This window comes from Primulina tabacum, chromosome 2 (assembly GCF_025594145.1).
Source record: "Primulina tabacum isolate GXHZ01 chromosome 2, ASM2559414v2, whole genome shotgun sequence".
NCBI lineage: Eukaryota > Viridiplantae > Streptophyta > Magnoliopsida > Lamiales > Gesneriaceae > Primulina > Primulina tabacum.
The window spans coordinates 2,045,182-2,064,978 of NC_134551.1; the positions used below are offsets into that span (position 1 = coordinate 2,045,182).

Consider the following 19,797-nt stretch of genomic DNA (forward strand, 5'->3'; position numbering starts at 1 on the left):
AGAAGATTTCGTCAGCGGTCAGTTTTCCCTTTTTGGGAAATCACCATCCTCCTTATATTTTGATGAAACAAAAATTACAATATTCAATTAGAGAATCCCAAAATTAGCGACACAAAGGGTCGTAATTATAGCATCCGGGATCCATACATGTCTTCGGCGGTCCATATTGGAAAAAGTATATACAAAAGAGTAGCCGCGCATCAATCTCCAATTGTGTTCGTCATAAAGACAGAAAATAACATCAAAGTGTACTAAGAGAATGAGTATCTGTCATCATGCAAAGGAACTGATGAAATGATACCCCAAAGGCCATGACAGAACATGGATACTCAAAAAGTATGATGATTAACTCTCCAAATCAACTAGTTTCTCAGCTTGGTTCGGGTGGCAATACTCTCAAATTCCTCATCCACTCGCAGAAGCTCGGATCATCAAAGTGAATAAAACTACTTTTCAGCTTTGTCCGCTGTTCCGCAGTCAAAGTTTGAAGCTGAGGAAATCTTGCTTCCTGTATCCGCAAATGAATTAGAGCAGGCTAATCACTCACAAAGGGGCAGCCAACAATGATAAAGTTACTGCCACTGGATGAGTGGATTGACCATAACTACATAGCATACAAGTGGCATAAATTCAAGACCAAATTTACGTCACCAACCTGTTCGTAAGGTGGGTCTTTGTGTGCTGGTATCAGCCGAGAGACAAAGTATCGAGCCTGGGAGCTCCCTTCCTGTCATTAATCAGAAGTATTCAGCGCAAATATTCTAAGAAGGGTTAGTCAACATTAGTGAAACCTCTGTTTCAGGTATCAAGTATGCAACCACATCAAATGCTCCCAAGGTTTAAACAAGTTTGCATTTGACCATTTGCCGTTGATAAAGAAAAGAGATTACAGTGACAATAGGAAACTCCATTATTCAATTTCACATATACAAAACAGGCTGAGACGTACTTAAATAACCTCGTCAAACAATATTCATTCAGCCATAATATACACATATATATTGACTTTTTGGATTTAAATAATCTTAACTAATTCTTATTAAAGCTTTATTTAAATCCAAATTTACCCTATTCAACAATCCCAAAATCACATAACTACACCCGGGCCCGAAATCTAACTTATCGGATCCCCACTATCCACAAAATTCACAGCCAACATGAGCATCAGTGGCAACGGTCATTGATCCAGGGTTGAAAGAGGTGTGTGATGATCAATTCTCGTCAAACTTTGATTAAATCCACATTAATCAAACTTAAATAATCTAATACCATCCGACCCAGACACATAAAGTTACTCATCTCCCACTATCAACAAAAATCACTACCATGATGAACTAACGGAATGTGGAATGTAACCTGAGGAAATCATAAATTTATTATTATTTATTTAATGAATTAAGCATTTAGATGAATGTGAAAAGATCGAATTTATCAGTTGTAAACCTCGAAGACTGTAGATTCCATTCATCATAAAAAAATCATACAAAATGATGTCTTAAACTTGATGGTCTACCACATATTCTTCTTCCGTACTTGCTATTTGTTTGAAGTTAGCATCCTTGAAAATTTATCGTTCATTTTTTTAAAAAGGGTAATATCTACCTTGAATGCAAGAATCCTAGGAGCAGGAAACCTCATCTCAGTAAGCTCTTCAGCCAATGTCCTACATGCCGCCAAAGCTGCTGCACTTTTTCCTTCCTGTGCAGCTAGCTCAGCACCCTGCACATTGCCTAATGATGAGAAAGGTCTACCAAAAAAATGCTAAAGTTAAAATAAATAAGATAAATCACCAATATTAATCTCCATGGGGATGAAAAAATCAAATATAGCACCAATGTTGTATTTATTATCTCCTTTATCCCTCCTCTATTGCAATGGTAGACAAGAACAAAGGGTTTGAATTTGCTAGCAGCAGTAACTCATTGTTGTAATCAAATTCACTTTCGCTGAAGTCATATTGGACACATTTATATGACACACCAAATCTGATCTAGCTGCCACATACATAAAGCTAAATCTTGCACAGCATCACCAAAGAAAGATCAACTTTTTATACACTCGTGCATGTTCGTTTTCCACATACAGAAACAGCCTCCATGCCTAAGCTAACCCAAATTATCACTGTTGTTACAAGTCTACAACATAATATTATGGTCAGAATGTTGAAAAGGTTTTAGAACAGTAAACGGTCCATTTCCAATGTAAAAAAACAAAATTTATGAGCCAGACCGAGGTTGGAGGGAAAAAAAGGTGAGTTATAAACCACAAACATCAGTAGTTCAAATACCAACAAACATTTTCAAGTGCTTTATGCTTCAAATGCAGATGTCTAGTAATAATAAATAAAAGTTCCTTTTCATAACCTTGGAATCTGCTACCAAAATCAAGTACAAATACTATCTTATAAAAAGGACGGGTTAAAGATCTTCGACACATATAGATAAACAAAAATAAGTATTTGTCATTTTCTACTCATAAATGACAGTCTTATGTCATAGCCTTGGAATCCCTAGCTAAAATCAAGTATAAATTTTATCTTAGAAAAAGAAAGGGTTTTTTACCTTCAACGCGAATGGACAAATAAAATTGATTGGTCATTTTCATAAAGACCTCGATAACAAGTTAAGCCAAATACTATGCTTGCAAGAAGAAATTAATTTTATATTTTCACAATGACAAAAACCAGATTAAAAACATTCGTTATTATAAATGAAAAAAATGGATATAAAATGTCAGTAGTTTGTCATAGCCTTGGAGTCAAATCAAGTAAAAAATTTATTTAGAAAAAGGAAGGGGTTATGAACCTCAACACGAATGGAAAAATAAAATTGGTTGCTGTTATAAAGACCCCAATAAGAAGTTAAACCAAAAAGTATACCAGCAAGAAAAAAGTAATTTTATGTGTCCACAAAAACAAAAACCAGATCAGAAACATCCATTATTATGAAGGAAAAAATCAGATATATAATAGCACAACAGTTCCCTGTGCTTCAATTAATGAAACAAATAGGATTCTCAAGTTGATATAAACTTATTTGAGACATCATTAGAGTAGCAAGTGTAGGTGAGGTCTACAAAGAGTAGGATATTGTGTTTGTTCCCAATTAAGCCTATTCTTAATGTCCACCAAAACATGTGAGGTCAGAACTGTACTTCGCATATATTACTCAAATGCGACGAGTTTGAAAAATTGGAATTGAGAAACATGTGACGCAACTACAGAAGAATGTAAAAAACAAAAGATATATGTGTAATCAAGCTGCCAAACTGTAGAAATTGTGACAGACACTCTGGGGTACTGCAAACCAAGCACATCTGGGTGTTGAAATCAATTGAATCGTTTGACAAATCAAATGTAATTTAGTATAGAAAAGATAGACAGAAATGCATACCAACCAAATAAAGATATCTGTCCCGTGATCAAGTACAACAGCAGCATCAGACTGCATAGCAAGATCATAAGCTGGTAACTCCTCAAAAGTTCCACCGTCCCGATGCATAAGACATCGAGGTGCCAGCATGCGGAGTGATAGATCAAAGGACGCATTGAGGAACAAAGATCGATAGACAGACCACTCATCGTCATGACCAAGTATACTTCCAAGTAAAGGACCTCTTCTAAGATGGAACAAGTGTTCTGGCAATAATGAGATTTCTTTGGGGTATCGATAAAATTTGGACTTTGGCACTTGGGAACCGAACTTACTTGCAACATCTTTAATTCTCTCGTCAAGTGTTACTTGCATATCAAGAGCACCGTTTAAGTTTTTCGCTAGCAAAATAGTTCTTTTTCCAATAAGAACAGCAGCCACTTCATCTTGAACGCTCTCTAGATATGCTGAAACACTATCCACAGCAGGGAGCCTAATGGTAATCACTCTGGAGATCTCAGCTTGATAAATATTTGAAAAATGAATCATAAACTGGAAGTAGACAAAATCGCTCTTTATATCTCTGCCGGTCTCCATGTATACTGCAAAAGTTTGTGTTTCTTCAACACTCAGCATTTTTATAGCAAGACTAGTGTCATTCTTAAATGATTCATGGTTATCGTTGTGTGCCTCCTTGCCAGGGCCTACCACTTGACTAACAAAAATATCATCTGAACAACGAATCTCCAATAAACCATGAGAACCAGCAGCCCGAATAGCTGCTCTCTGCAAATTCACACCAAATGCCTCTCCAAAGTCATCATGGAGAATCAGGATACCTCCAGAAGATTTTGCAAGAGGCAGAAAAACAGGAACTCGTACCGGGCATGTTCCAGCACATAGAATGTCCACCACTGTATTGCGACGATAAGCATCACAACCTAGATTCTCCATCCACTTCAATGCTACTTTCTCCATATATGCGTAGTTTGGATGACCAAGTGAATGAGGAACTGAACCTGGGCCATAAGTGTTTGGTCCACCAGCACACACAATTATCCTGCTACTTCCACCTGGCCTTTTAATAACACCTCTTGACACTTCAGCTGATGGCCCTTGAATTATTGCCAAGGCAACCTCCACTGCAGTACCTAAGCAACGGTCTCTAGAAGCTTCAGGCAAATTCAATTTATATGCCCTCAATGATGAAAAAATGGCATGCGCAGTGGGAAGAGAAGCATGAATTGGTGCTAAGTATATTCCGGTCCCATATATCAGCACTCTCAAGGTGTCCTCACTTGGTGATTTGCCACCAGGAAGTACATCGGCAGATGCCATGGATTCTTCAGAGAAATCATACACTGAAACTGCACGGCCATAAAGCACAATTCCAAGTCTAGTAGTTGGTGGTAAGGAATCTACAAATGCGTGCAGGGAGCTCTGAAGATGCTGCAAGTGTTGTTCATCTAAGCACTCGTCTATCACTAAAACTACAGGAGCTGATGTTCTAGATTCAGACAATGGAATGTAACCAGGTCTCTTGTTCCCTGTCTGCACATAATCGACAAGAGAAGAAGATAGTTCGGGTAAATTTCGGAGTTCTTCCTTGGTTTGAGCTATGTATTCCCCTCCACTTCCATTCAGACTCCGGCAAATTACACATTGCCACTGGCCTGATTCAAGTAAGATGTTGCAGTAAATATTGGCATAAGATCCACAACTGTGACATCGATGGGGATCACGTTGTATTACTTGAGGGCCTGGTGAAACCTCCCTGCCAGGAGAAATTAATGCCCCAAATCCTAGACTAGGCACATTGGCTAGCTTCTTCTGTTTAAGCACCTGAAGGATCAAAAAGAAGAGGGGGGGGGGGGGCGGCAAATTAATCTATTACTCAAACAACTAACGTAGTATCGAATAGTAAGACAAAGTTTCGAAAAAGAGTCCCGTTCAAATTATTCTTCCATAACTAAAGGTGAGGTGGTATGGACGAAACAATAACACAACAGAGAACAGGTTTCCCCAGATTAGTAACAGTTCTTTCAAAAACTCTAGTTCATCAGGAATTCTTTCAAACATATGAATCCATTATACACAATAAAACACTATAGTTTCTTATAAAAAATTTGTCTGGATTAGTGCAGTGGTAGGCAATAGAACATTTGGAGACTCCATATCATGGTAGAACAAAAGCAAAAAATACCTTGTGGGCTGAGAATAGAACATTTGGAGACTCCGTATCATGCTCCTCTGTAACATCAGAAATTTGATGATGCAACTCAACTGATCCATTTGAAAAATGCGGAGTGGAAGAAGATGGAAAAGATGAACCAGAAGAATAAGCAATGGGCTGAGGAGTTGCAGGAGAAGTTTTATATGGAACAGCAGCTGGCTGGAGCGGAGATGAAAACACGGGAGGACCAGGTGGAGTGCTCATGTGAGGAACAGGGCTTCCAGTTCGGATACCATTTGCTGGAGATAATAATCTAGGAGGCCTTGTTGATGGAGAAGGGGCCTGGTTTAGCTGTGCCAATGGAGGAGGAGGGAACGCTGGTCCTGGTGGTGGAGACCAAGATGAGGGTGAGGCAAAAGAAGGGGCACTAAATTTTCTATCAGGGACTTGGAGAGGTGATGGTGTGGCCTGGTCAGTAGAAATGGTAACAGAGGAAGATTGCTGTTTATTGGCCATCAAAATAAGGTGCTAAATTGAACTAATCTCTCGTTGCATCTAAGAATATTCACCTCACCCAACCGACATCCGCACCGAGGAAAATCAACAGCAATCGGGATTGACTGAAACACAATTCAAAACAAGGAACGATTCTTCAGACAATCTCAACATCAGCCAATACTCAAGTATTCAACCAAAAAAGGGCAAGAATTGTCACGATCTAGCCCTGATTGAAAAATATTCAACTAGCGATCAGCTGTTGAATCTGGGTAAGAACAGTAAACAGCGAGTCTGGTAGGTAATTCAGACGAGGAGGAGCTACTAAAAGAACATGTAATTCCATAAACAGGAAAATATTTTCGACATTCAAATCGAAACAGACATACCTCGATTCGCGAATACTTTGAAAGAACAAGAGATCCCGTTGCCACAATTCGATCGGATAATTTGTTTCGGTTGCGTTGGGTGAGAGGATCTAAAATCATGTGATTCATCAACTGGGGTTCTTGTGCGCGTGTTTCCACGGGAGGTTGTTGGCGCGTGGAAGTCTCACGACAAGCTGGCAATTACTAAGCAATTGATTGGCCGTTGATACGACACACAGTCCACGCCATCCAGGGAAATTCCATGTTTGAACATTTACTTCCTATTGTCCACTCTCAAATGAGAAAATCGAGGACCATATGTAAATTCTATAAAAATTTATATGACACTATTTCACGGGTCGTATTTTGTTATATTGATCTTTTATTTGGATCATATATAAAAAAATATTAATTTTTATGCTAATAATATTATTTTTTATTGTGAATATTGGTAGGTTGACCCGTCTCATGGATAAAGATTCGTGAGACCGTCTCACAAGAGACCTACTCTGTAAATTCAAGGCTGTTGGTAAGATATAAATCAACGATTTTAATTGATTTGAGATGATGATGTACACATGATAATATGATGGATCACATGATCCCAAATCTTTAAAGACCGTTGGATCTGATGAATTTTTATAATTACTATCATCATCATAATGGAAGATCTCTCACTATTTTTAGAATATTTCTCAAATAATATATCCAATATTTGGGATCCTGTGATCTATCAGTATCATGTGTACATCATCATCGCAAATCAAGTAAAATCGTTGATTTATATCTCACCAGTAATATAAAATTTTCTCGATCTCGATCATTGTTAATACCTAACTTGCGAGAAGTTCTTTCTTTTCTTTTCTTTTTTCAAATTATTACACTTGGACTCCAGGATTTTTTAAATGTAGCAAATCCAGGATCTTAACAACGTAATGAGTCATAACCATTTATCAACCCTGAATTGACAAATTCTAACTTGGTTTTCCTTTTACCCATAGTTTTGATTTGGATGAAGAAATTTAAATTAATAAATTTCACACACAGATCCCAAACAATGTGTCTTGTATATACTTAAAGCCCGTTAATAATTATTCTTACTTTGGACCAGTAAAATTTATTTAGATAACTTTTATCCCCATTATTAAAAATTAAATAAACTTAAAATGAATGGAATTCGAAAAAATGAGAGATAGAAAATCTACATAATACAAACACACGCATATTTAGATTGTTTCAGTTTTCAAACTCATAGATATAAAATCTTTCAACTACAATTTTAAGTCTGACTGTTTAATTTGTATATTTAGTCCTCTAATTCTTGACCCTTGAAATTTTGAGGCAAAAGGACCGTGGTCAAAATTCCATCTAGAAATGGAACAAAACCCCCAAAATTAATTGTAAAACCACACCACGCCACCCCCACCCCACCCCCCACCCCAAAAAAAAAAAAAAATCTTTCACAAAACCAACCTGGTTAAAGGGTCGAAAGAAAATTCACTTGCTATCAACACGATTAAAAAAAAACACAGCATCCTACACACTAAACTGTCATGACCTCTCACTCAGGAATCATCTGCTCATTATCAGCATCACCTTCTTCCTCGATTTTTGGCTTCGATGGAGCCTGGCCAGCTCCTGGAGCCTGCTTCTTCTTAATCCCGCTAACTATGTCGTCGATTCTCAAAAGCATGCAAGCAGCTTCAATGGCCGTCTTAAATGCTTGTGCCTTCACAGTGTAGGAATCCCATATCTGAGAACATCCAGTATACCGTCAAAATGAATTTATAATTGGAAAATATTTGATAAGGTGAACATCAAGGAAGATTATTCTCAAACTTCACACCTTCCGCTCTTTCATGTCAGCAACATCACCGGTATTTCCATCTATGCCGATCCACGCATTCTCACCATTTGCATGCTAAAAGGATAAAAACAAATAAATAACACGACATATGAATAGCTTTTGCACAGATTCGAAAATGCAGAATAAAGGAAATTTAACCTTTCCCTGTAAGGCAGTCATCGTCCTTATCACATTGACACCACAGTTTTGAGCCAAAGTTCTTGGAATAGCCTCGAAAGCTACTGCCGCCGCTTCATAAGGCCACTGTTCATAATGATGCATGAAAGTAAATTTTTTATTTTTGCAAGTTAGATATCCTCGGGTAAAAGATGCACAGTTAGCTGCATTTAATTGTTTTGAGTGAATTGACAACACAAAATATTACAATGACAAATAAAAAATATTACAACAGATTTCTAATTCCTAATGGTTATTCTAAAACAATTTTTAAGAATATGAAGTTCATTTGACCATTTAATAACTCACAATCAGATCTTGCAAATCATTTGAAAAATTAAATTTAGAAAGAATACATGGGGGTTTTTATAGCATGAATTACATGAGCTATTTGCAAATGTTCCACTAATGGAAAAACTTTGATATTTATGCCCTCAAAAAAATACGAGAAAGCAGACACAACTTGTTTATATGCTTGAGAAAAACTTGTGTTATGCAGCCAAAACAAAGTTGAAGAATGATAATGTTCCAATCTAGTACAGACATGGTATCTGAAAAAAAAACATATCCAACTAACATTTTATGTCGTGAAGTTGATATGTATTTTCCAAATGGCCATAATCTAAGTTGAGGATGAATGACTGACAGATATTAACATAGACACAACCTGAGAAGTACAGGCAAGAAACTGTTCACCTTCTCTATGCCTTCAATTGAAGAACTCCTTTGTTTTAATATAGCTGACACAGTCAGCTCCGTAGCACCTCCACCAGGAACAAGTTTTGGATTTTTAATTATATTTCTAGCTACAGACATAGCATCCTGTGTACAATCATAACTTAAATCAGGAAAACCAACCATACAATCTCAATGGGCATAAAATCTCACAGATACCTGCAAATTTCTTTCCACTTCATTCAGAAGATCCTTGCTGGCACCCCTCAAAAGTACTGTGCATGCTTTTGGATTCACGCAGTCGACAACAAACGCAAAGAACTCATCCCCAATTTTCCTCACCTCAAACAATCCAGCACCAGTACCAACATCAGATTCTTGCAACTCATCAGGTCTATTAACAATAACTGCCCCACATGCCTTGGCAATTCTGTTATTGTCAGTCTTTCTTAACCTTCGGATTGCACTGACACCAGCTTTGCAAAGATAATGGCAAGCCAGATCGCTGAGCCCCTTTTCAGTTATCACTAAATCTGGTTTGAACTTTAGTATCTGCACACATAGGCTCTCAATATACTCCTCTTCCATTTTAAGTAATACACTCCAATCTTCTTCCCTCAGCAATTCAGCATTGGTTTGGTTCTCGCCCTTTTTGTACTCGAGAGGACAATCAAGGAGTATAATTCTAGGATTCAGTATTTTTCTTCTCATTTTTCCAGGAGCAACAACATCCTTGTTAATCATAACTCCTTTTAAAACATTTGAGTCCTCCAACTGACCACCAGGAACCTTCTCTACTTTGATGTACTTTTTGATATCCACCTCACGCAATCCTTCGCCGAGATCAACACCAACAGTGGTTGTGGCATCGATGGCTAAGTCCTGAGATGTCACCACAGAATAATCCGATTATAATTCGAATAACCACGTAACAAATAGACCATGCATTCAAATGCTTTGTTGTCCACTATCTTCACAAAGTAGTAATTTCTATATCACATTCCACTAGTAAATGCACTTTAAACAAATAATTTTACTGAGTTTGGTGACAATTTGATGCATAGATACATTAGTGCTAGGAACCATGATATATGATCAACCAGGCAATCCAATGAAATGGGTCGAAACTAGGCCCGATACGGTCCTAGCTCAGTCTAGACCCCTTGTGTAGACCCTCTGCCCAATTTCTACCCAGCCTCCACTTCGATTCAACTATGTTAAAATTATGTTTATGCTTCTCCTAACCCAGCCCTCACAAGTCACATTTATTATCAAAAGTACGCTACCAATTAGTGGTGTCAAATGACTTTTTTTTAACAGTTCTGTTGGAAATTACTTTACGAGTAATGTCATGAAACGTTATGCGGACCTGACCTAAAAACAGAAACTAGAGCACTCTAGGTGAGGTAGAGAATAAATCAAGGTATTAAAACGGCACCATCTTGATTCTTGATATGGTTTAAAATTGGTCTTATGAAGATACATAAGCTGAGTAAATTACTTGCATGAGCTAATATATTTTACTTTCAATTTAACTCTGTACTTGTGGTTGTTTACAAGTCCTTGTGACAAACTTCTCTAGCCAATTAAGTTAACCATCACTGAAAAGAGATGGCATGTGCAAAATACTTGCAAGTGAAGATCATCATGCTCAAGTTTCAACTGCAAGTCCATTCCTTTGTGGGTCTTAAATGGGCAGTCACAATACAAATAAAGATATCGAATAATGTTCAGATCCCTCCTTTGTAGAATATAATAAACTAATTAAACTTTAGTTTGAGTGTTTCTCAAAATTTACTAGATTGTCCATTAATTTGTACTACGTAGATTAGCCACAAAACAAACATTCATCTTAACAAATAGAATTATTTTTATAATAAACAAAGTTTCATCAATGATAATTAATTTAAAATGTACAAATGTATGATAGACGTCCTTCGAACAAAACTTATAAAAAAAAATAAAAACAAACAAAACAATCAATAATCTAATTTGGAGGCCAATCTTGACTTGGATAAATAACATAATTATTCTTTTGATTTGTATATCTCGCCTTTCAATTAATATTGAAATACGCAAAGGTTCTTTAAGATCTTTGTTCAGATATACTCAAAGAGTGACCTATATTTGATATTTTTTTCATAGTTTCCTAATCCATTGGCATGCCTAAATCATTATAAAAATACATATATTAATAGCAGAATGGAAATAAAAGGAGAGGAGCAGGGGAGAAACCATATGGTTGTTGAAGGGCTGTTAAATTGCAAATCACAAAATACTTACGGCGATTAAATCTCCGAATTGACTAGTAAACTTTGTGCCAATGCAACTCTTAACAAGCCCTAACATACTTGAACCTGCCATGTGAAAAACAACAAGTATAAGAGCCAGAAGAATAAACATGGAAGAAAAAGAGTAGTACTGCCTTATCATTAGCTATATTGCCAAGTGATTCATTAAAACTTTCAATTAGCCATATTGAACTAGCTTGGGTTAATACTTCAGCTTGTCTAGTTTAAGGACGGGTGTTCACTGTTTGGTTAATTGACCCAGTGGAACAAAAATAAGTGAAAATTGAAATCAACATAAAATGCTGGTCAAGTATCAGATTATGATTTTTCTAACCATTCGGGATTCGGATTAGATTTGCCCAAAACCAAGTAACAAGCTTACTATTTACGATCAAAATACAATTATATACAGTGTTATCAGTTATACATTAAAACTGGAAAAAAAAAAAAAAAAAAAAAAACCAACCAACATTTTTGCTGAGACAGAGAAAAATAATCATATTATTTGTATAACAAAAAATAATTAACTGATAATTAGCAATATAACATAATATTTGAATGTAATAGCAAATTCTAAAATTATAAATCAACAATTGGGTTCGCTATTTGGTTTGTAAAAACCTAGACAGAAATCCAATCACTAGATTGAAGTGCATAGCACTGGTACTTTCACACCTGAATATCAAGGTTATAGATGTTCTCATAGAATTTAAAGAACAGTCAATCTTTCATCGATTATGGTGATGAGTATCAATATAGCTACCTCGATGAATTCTAAAGGTCAGAGAATTGGAAAGTAAACCAAAATAGAATAAATCAAATAAAAAATTATGTTGACCTATGCACTAACTTGCATAAGTAGGTGAAATCAAGAAAAATAAATAATTAATGGACGTGACCTGAAAGATGAGTTAGTAGGTTCCTGGAACTCTTCTAACCTCATTTGCTCATACATCATAATTGAGCTCAATCAGGCACTCTAGAAGAAGAAAGATATATCCCAGTACTTTAATTAAGTCCCAACACCAGCCAATGCCAACCAAGGGAGGAAATTTTAGGGTATTTAAAACCTCTTGTGTATATATCCTAATTCAAGTAGAAAATTTTCTCAACACGTAATCAAGATAGGTGTAAGTCCAGTTCACAAAGTGTCACCTCACTAAACAAGCAAACAACCAAAATCATTCTGGGAGCGGACTTCACAAACCAATAGAAAACAAACAATAGTCAAACAAAAGGTACAGGGTGCAAGGAAAAATAAAAACAATAAACTTACGATCCTTGACATCTACAGTCAATGCAATTTTGTCAAGCACGGAAACAGCATCCTCTAGGGCATTATTATATGCTGCAGCACAATGGAAGGGGCCATGTTATCATCCATACACATAATCCCAGGGGCCAGGAGCAGCAATATTGAATATTAGAGAGTAACTGATACTACCTCGACAGATGACAGTGGGATGATAGTTCTTATCAATGAACGCTTCTGCAACATGGAGCATCTCACCAGCTACAATAAAAAAATTTACAAAAAATAAGGAAAGTAAAATAATCGCATCAGAAACCAAACATTAACAGTAATTCAAAGTGTAATAATTAAAATTGTGTGATGACTCTCATATTAACCAATGAGAAATCCATGATCATCTATTCATTGTTGACTTAAACAAGAACTCTCTCAGCTATAAGCAACCACCATAAAATATGCCCATATGCATACAGCAGACAGTAACACACAATCACACACGCAGCACAAGAATACAGATATAGTGCACAACACTAACATGTCAAAATAGGGTTTTTTATATTCACCTCTCCTGTAGTTCACTACACTAACATGTCAAAATAGGGTTTTTTATATTCACCTCTCCTATATTTATTGTATTTGACACTTAAAAGTATAACATGCAAGAGAGATAAGTATCAAATTCATTGAATACAAGGGTGTGAACGCCAAAAACCCTGTCAAAATATATTCAACAGTGCACATACATACACACCGCAATAGGCACAAAAATTAATATAGATGTATAATTCATCAGAAATTCAGAATGACAAAATTAAATCCCAAAACATATGAAGAGAAAATTAACTGAATTAAAAATAAACTTGATCCATACCAAGGACAATGACAGATGTGGTTCCATCCCCTACCTCCTCATCCTGAGTTCGGCTTAGTTCAATCATTGACTGCAACCATTTAAAAAAAGCAGATTAGAGTGAAATAAAGTCATACAAATTCAGCAAGGTGCTAGTCCACACCTAGATGGAAAATACTGAGTTTCACAGTTACAGAACTCTGGAGGAAAAACAAACCATTATGTGAACTGAGATAGAAAATAGTGCACTTGCGAGGCACAGTCAATAGATGCCTTTTAAGTAAGATCAAACATAGGAGTTGAATGTAAAAGTAAAGATTAACATAAAAATAATGCCTTTGCTGCTGGGTGTGCAACGTCTAATTCACGAAGAATAGCATTGCCATCATTTGTCACTACTATCCCTGTAATTATCAAAAGATTGTATTAGCTAACAAAGAATGATGATTAGAGAAGTTCACCAACAATCTCTCACAGAAAAAATTTTCTTTTATAGAGTCATCCTTCATTAAAGCTAAACGCTAAACATGGTTCATATCAAAGGAACAATAATATCACCTCCTCCAGCATCAAGCAGCATTTTCAACATTGATCTCGGACCCAAAGTGGTACGTATAATGTCAGCAACAGCCTATCAAGAGCAACCAAAGCAATAGGGGTAGACAAGCAATTGACAAAATACATCAAGGAAATCATAACAAGCAATTTAAACCAACAGCCTGCCCTACCCAAGAAAACCGTAAAGAAGCAATTTAAATGAAAAACTTTAAAAAAAATTGAAGAATTTTATGCTCTAGTAAGGCATTTAAACAATGCGGTTATCCAAGATCCATTACGCACCATAATGACCAATATTTTTCTGTTTGAATAACTTCCAGCCATGGTGAAAGAAAAATAGTTACATAGTTATTTGGGGCGCAAGACGCACTAAAGCGCTAGGGTGCCTTGGGGCCTGAGGCGCGAGGCGAAGCGCACACTTTATCGAAGTAAAGCGCATTTGACAGTTAAATTTTAAAATTCAACATATATAAATTATTTTATACAATATAAATTAAATACTTTTCACAAAAATAACAAATAATATAAATAAAAATCAATTAACAGATAATATAATATAAATCATAACAAAAAACAAACTCCAATCATCTAAAATTCATTATTAAGTTGTAAGTGCATCATAGTATATTTAGACGTAGAGACTAGAGAAAGACCGCTGCAGTGCTGCACGAAAGACGTAAGACGCAGATGACAGAACCAGAAAAAGTTTGAGAATTGAGACGTAGAGACTAGAGAAAGGCCGCTGCAGTGCTGCACGCAAAGTCGCATATACAGAGAGAAATTGAGAGGTCACTAGGGAGAAAAACGGACATATGCAGGGCTTTTTAAAACATAAAATAGGGATTTTGTTTGTTATTGGGCTTTAAAACTTATTGGGCTTTAATTATATGTATAAAATCGTACCATAAATGGCTTTATTGGTACAGGCGCACAAGCGCGCGCCTTTCAGCAGAGGCGCGCCTAAGGCGCGCGCTTGATTAATGTGTTGCGCCTGGGTGCGCCTGTCGCCTAGGCGCAGCCAGGCGCTCGCCTTTTATAACTATGAATAGTTATCATAAATAACTAATCAATTGACCAATAATTGTCCTCGGAAATTTATAATTGGACTTGGAACTAATTGGTTAAAGTTCCTAAATAAGTCTTAAATTGCAGCTTTGATTAGCCTAAACTTAGCAAGGTTGAAGTCCATGAAACAGTATAAAATCATCATCAAACTCGATAGAGACAAGATATAATTCACTATAATGCATGCCCTCTCAAGACCAAACTGCCACCCATCTAACATGAAAATAAAGTTACAGAAATTAAAATGGTAAATAAATATAAATAACCATCCAAATTCCTGGACATCACAACCAAATGACTAATGGAAAGTGCCATACAGTACATGCTGATTTAGAATGTCGTTACCAGAATCGGGGCCAACTTTAAAATTGTCTGTTAAACAATTTGCGACAGTAAGATATGAGAAGGCATAAACTGGCAGTGACAAACTATCAGATTAATTGCATATTCATTGTCAAAATGTGGACCATGGAGTTTGGAGACTATGCAGACACATGTCCATTGAAGGCCTAAACGAGGGTATAAGCTAGAAAAAAACAAGGAGAAGAGAAAGCGAACTACCTTGGATGCTTGGATATTGGCATGGTGCACCTTGCTTCCAGACTCCCGCTTCAATGCATCCTCTGTTCAACAAAACATATGCATCAGTCAAACTACAATAATCTATCTATAATCTATATAAAATATGGACAGATTTGAGTTCACATTTCTCTTTCCGATCATAAATTTTAAGTAAAAATGTATCCAAGACTCTGCAGGCATAGGTGAAATGTCATCTCCACAAATATAAAACGAAAACTCATTTGGATCTTCAAACAGAGTTTTACAACACTCTCAAAACTTACAAAACGGATGCTTAGCAAATCACAAAGGAACAAATGTCAGTTCCGCAACCTCACAGTTACGATTTAGCAGTGGAAATGAAGATATAAGTGAATTACCACAGTTGTAATGCTGAAAATGAGCACTCAAAACTTGCGCCAACAATGTGAAATGGAAAATGAATGCGAACGTACACGAGAAAAAGACTTACTGAGGACGAGTACCGAAGAGTTCATTTTGGACTGGATTTGAAATCGATCGCGGAAGAGCGGGGCGGCAGAGATTTGAAACACAGAGATCGACCAGTCGAAAACCCTCTGGGATTTTGGGATTGTACGAGATTTTACGGTGAGCCAAATGTTGGGCCGGTTATAGGCTAACTTGGGCTTCTAGAAAATAGGCATGTTCGGCCTTGCCAGAGTTCGGCTCATTTTTATTATTATTTTAACATGGAAATCAAATTTTGTGATTGAACTTGGAAAAGGAAAACAAGAAACAAGTACGGGTGTTCAAATTTCGGATAAAACCGAAAAAACCGAAAATTCAAATCGAAAAAACCGAAAATGGAACCGAACCGAAAGTCGAATTTAGTAATTCGGATATAAATATTAAAACCGTAGTTTATTTGATTCGGTTTCGGATTATATATGTCAAAACCGAAAAAACCGAAAAAACCGAAATTTCAATAAATTAATAAATTTTTTTTATATTTTTATTGATATTATATATTTTGATATGATATTTAGTGAACGAAGAACTATTTTGAACAATTTTTAGGTGATTGTTGTTTGTTTAATTAATTTAGACAATATTTTGTTTGTTTAATTAATTTAGACATTATATTTAAATATTTCACTAAGGAAACATGTAAAACGTTAACATATTATATTTTATAATATATTTATATTATTAATTTAAATAATTATATTAAAACCGAATTAACCGACCGAAATAATCGAACCGTTTTGGTAGAAAACCGAACCGAACCGAAGGAAAATGGTTCGGATATCGGATTATATATTTCTAAAACCGAAAAAATCGAAATAAAAAACCGAAAACATAACTGAACCGACCGATAAACATCCCTAGAAACAAGTAAATAAAATCTCACTTATCTAAAACTTATATTATCTAATTTTGTTTTCTTTAAAAAAAAAAGAAAATCAAATTAAAATGCATTAACTTCATTTTTATGGTTGTAAGACTGCAAACGAATCGAGCTGATTTATAAGTTTTTTGAGTCTATTAGATAAATATTTGAGTTGTATTCGAACTTATCAAACTCGAGCTAAACTCTTCGAACTTATTTCGAGCCGAAGAGTCAAAATTATTTTGGTTGATAGTTCGTCAGACTTAATATTTTATAAATATAATATTATTATATATTTCGAACCTTCAAACATCCAAGCAATAGTTTAAAATATCTCGTAAATAGGTTCGAACATTTTAATTCGAACGTGAAATCGAATTCTATTTCGAGTTGAACTCGAGTAAAAAAGTTAGAATTTTCGAACTTCGAATCAAACTTGAGTTCGAACTCAAATATTTTTAATTTGAGCCGAATTTGAACCTTACATTTTAATAAAATTAAACTCAATTCGATTCATTTACAATCTTATTATTGATGGACAAACAATCTACTTTTATATAAATACATGTATAACATCGTTAATTTTAAACTTTTTCATCTGTTGAAGAGTACAACTCAATAATTAATTTATAATCTATTCTTTTATTTTATTCTATTTATATACATATATTTTATTAGCAATTATTTTTAAACTAGTTTGGATCGTAAAAAATGAAATATTAATTAAAATATATAAATTTATATTTTATCCATGAGTTTATACAGTGTGCAAGTGTATATACACCTCATCGCATACTTTCGACTAACGCATCGATCCCGAACTCCGTTCGCCGTTCGATTCCGGCACCACTGAACCTCGCCCCCACTGTTTGCAGCGCCACCCATTGGTCTCCTCACCGGCGCCCGCCCTTTGTACACCCTAATTGATTGTTTTATCCGCTGCGAAGAGCTATCGAATGCCATCGAAGTGGAAACAATGATGAAGGTTAATGCGCCATGAGTTTCTTCGTTGAAGTGATCTGTAAGCTGATTTTTTTAAGCTTAGATGTGGATTTATGTTTCGAATCCGTGGAAATTTTGGCTACTGGTTTAAATTGTTGAGAAATTTTATTGTTTTGATTGTTTTTGCGTGGACTGAATTTGACATTTTGTTTGAGGTAGTAGGTTTGGTACAATTAATTGGGAAGGGATTATATGCGATTCTTGGGGATTTTTTTATTCGTGGATTGTATTTTTTTATTGAAGACTAAGCAATTTGCAGCTGATTTTGATTTTGATAGGGTGCCAGGGAAATTGATTTAAAAAAACCCATATAAATTCAGAGCAGGGTAAAACACTGGGACCTCGCGCAATTGAGAAAATTAAGTTGTGAATGTGGCGTCAAGGTCGGAATCTCATGCGACAGGCCTTATTCCGGCTGCCGTTGCGAGTTCAAACCAGTAGACACCTGATCACTGGAACGGCTTCTAGCCCCAGCTTGTCCATATGGCGGCGGAAGAAGGAGATGGGGAAGGAGGGGTTAATGGTGGCGAAGGAACTGAAACGCCTGCAGTGCCACCCGGTAAGGTTCGAGAGGTTCATGAAGAGCAATGTTTCTCGCCTCCTTAAATCCGACCTTGTTGCTGTCCTTGCTGAATTCCAACGTCAAAACCTTGTTTCCCTCTGCATGAAGGTGCCTCCATTTTCATCTTTGTAGAATTATAGTAGTTTTTTTTTCCTTTCCAATTTTAACTTTTCAGAAGTATTTGCACTTTGTTTGTTTCGCTTTTTGGATGAATTAATTGATGGATTGATTCGACTACATAAGGAGGCCTAAAAGAGTATCATCTTTCATGAATTGCTTGATATAGAAAGTTGGTTGATGGGCCATTTAGCAAATAAATATCTGTATGTTCATGTTGATTTTCGTGTAGATATTCATAAAGAAAAATGATATTCTTTACATGCATTTTTTTATATAGATTATTGCTTATAATTTGACAGTTATATGACGTGGTGCGGAAAGAAATTTGGTACAGACCAGATATGTTCTTCTACAGGGATATGCTCATGATGCTTGCTCGGAACAAAAAGGTTGATGAGGCAAAGAGGGTGTGGGAAGATTTGAAGAGGGAAGAAGTCCTTTTTGATCAGCATACATTTGGAGACCTCAGTCAGGGCCTTCTTAGACAGTGGTTTAACAAGTAAAGCAATGTTGATATATGATGAAATGAGAAGCTCTCCTGAGCCGGCGCTATCTTTGCCTTATCGTGTCATATTGAAAGGATTGCTTCCTTACCCTGAGCTGAGGGAGAAGGTGAAAGATGACTTTTTGGAACTCTTCCCCGACATGATTATTTATGATCCACCAGAAGACCTTTTTGATGATGATGGAAAAAGGAGATCGGAGAGTGAAGAGGATTAGAATATGTGGCTGACATTATATCTGCTTTGCTACAGAATGTACATGATGTATAGCGTGGAGCCATGGAGTTATTCAGGATACACATCGGTTTTCTATTCATAAGCGCTTGGGTGAAGAAGTTGAAACACGAGATATAATCTTTGTTAAAAATATTGTTCCACCAGGTGAAATTATTGTTCAACTTTGACATTAGCATCTGTGCAAATTTTTCGTTACCATATTTGATATAAACTGGTTATCTACTAGAAATATGGAGCGATTCACTTGTGCAGATTCATCAGATAAACAATGGCTAACATAGATCTAGAGCTTGGTTATTGATATAAATCATCACAAAAGAAGCTTTAAGTTAACCTCTAA

The 19,797-nt window shown here is 36.0% G+C and overlaps 3 protein-coding genes across 6 annotated transcripts; 1 reads left to right on the forward strand and 2 right to left on the reverse strand.

Moving 5' to 3' along the window:
• Positions 1-220: 220 nt before the first annotated feature.
• Positions 221-6,661, reverse strand: LOC142524102 (protein transport protein SEC23 A). Of its 4 annotated transcripts, none has more exons than XM_075627847.1 (6): positions 6,429-6,661; positions 5,575-6,268; positions 3,393-5,213; positions 1,603-1,719; positions 656-727; positions 221-508 (listed from the first exon to the last, which is right to left on the reverse strand). In XM_075627847.1, exons 2-6 carry the CDS (start codon positions 6,058-6,060, stop codon positions 371-373), a joined length of 2,634 nt encoding a protein of 877 aa, XP_075483962.1. In that variant the 5' UTR covers positions 6,061-6,268; positions 6,429-6,661; the 3' UTR covers positions 221-370. The 4 variants fall into 4 exon arrangements, with proteins under 4 accessions (XP_075483962.1, XP_075483980.1, XP_075483972.1 ...); XM_075627865.1 differs by having other exon boundaries at positions 5,575-6,307; XM_075627857.1 differs by having other exon boundaries at positions 5,575-6,360.
• A 1,184-nt stretch (positions 6,662-7,845) lies between these two features.
• LOC142524129 (T-complex protein 1 subunit gamma) lies at positions 7,846-16,319 on the reverse strand. Its single transcript, XM_075627903.1, has 13 exons — positions 16,155-16,319; positions 15,683-15,744; positions 14,057-14,129; positions 13,835-13,902; positions 13,520-13,589; positions 12,841-12,909; positions 12,673-12,744; positions 11,389-11,462; positions 9,325-9,987; positions 9,127-9,252; positions 8,413-8,517; positions 8,254-8,328; positions 7,846-8,160 (listed from the first exon to the last, which is right to left on the reverse strand). Exons 1-13 carry the CDS (start codon positions 16,177-16,179, stop codon positions 7,969-7,971), a joined length of 1,674 nt encoding a protein of 557 aa, XP_075484018.1. The 5' UTR covers positions 16,180-16,319; the 3' UTR covers positions 7,846-7,968.
• Positions 16,320-17,791: 1,472 nt separating this feature from the next.
• Positions 17,792-19,629, forward strand: LOC142524151 (pentatricopeptide repeat-containing protein At1g62350-like). The gene is given in 3 exon segments (XM_075627946.1): positions 17,792-18,705; positions 19,017-19,184; positions 19,186-19,629. Coding segments are annotated over 3 exon segments (720 nt in total). The 5' UTR covers positions 17,792-18,405; the 3' UTR covers positions 19,438-19,629.
• Positions 19,630-19,797: the final 168 nt, after the last annotated feature.

Excerpts from the sequence above, each read along its gene's own strand:
- LOC142524102 (XM_075627847.1), bottom strand. The coding sequence starts at position 6,060 with ATGGCCAATAAACAGCAATCTTCCTCTGTTACCATTTCTACTGACCAG. Across the intron at positions 5,214-5,574 it reads TTCTATTCTCAGCCCACAAG|GTGCTTAAACAGAAGAAGCT; the intron begins GTATTTTTTGCT and ends TTGATCCTTCAG. Across the intron at positions 1,720-3,392 it reads CAGATATCTTTATTTGGTTG|GGTGCTGAGCTAGCTGCACA; the intron begins GTATGCATTTCT and ends GGCAATGTGCAG.
- LOC142524129 (XM_075627903.1), bottom strand. The coding sequence starts at position 16,179 with ATGAACTCTTCGGTACTCGTCCTCA. Across the intron at positions 12,910-13,519 it reads CACATCTGTCATTGTCCTTG|CTGGTGAGATGCTCCATGTT; the intron begins GTATGGATCAAG and ends TTTTTATTGTAG. Across the intron at positions 11,463-12,672 it reads GACTGTAGATGTCAAGGATC|GTTCAAGTATGTTAGGGCTT; the intron begins GTAAGTTTATTG and ends TTCACATGGCAG.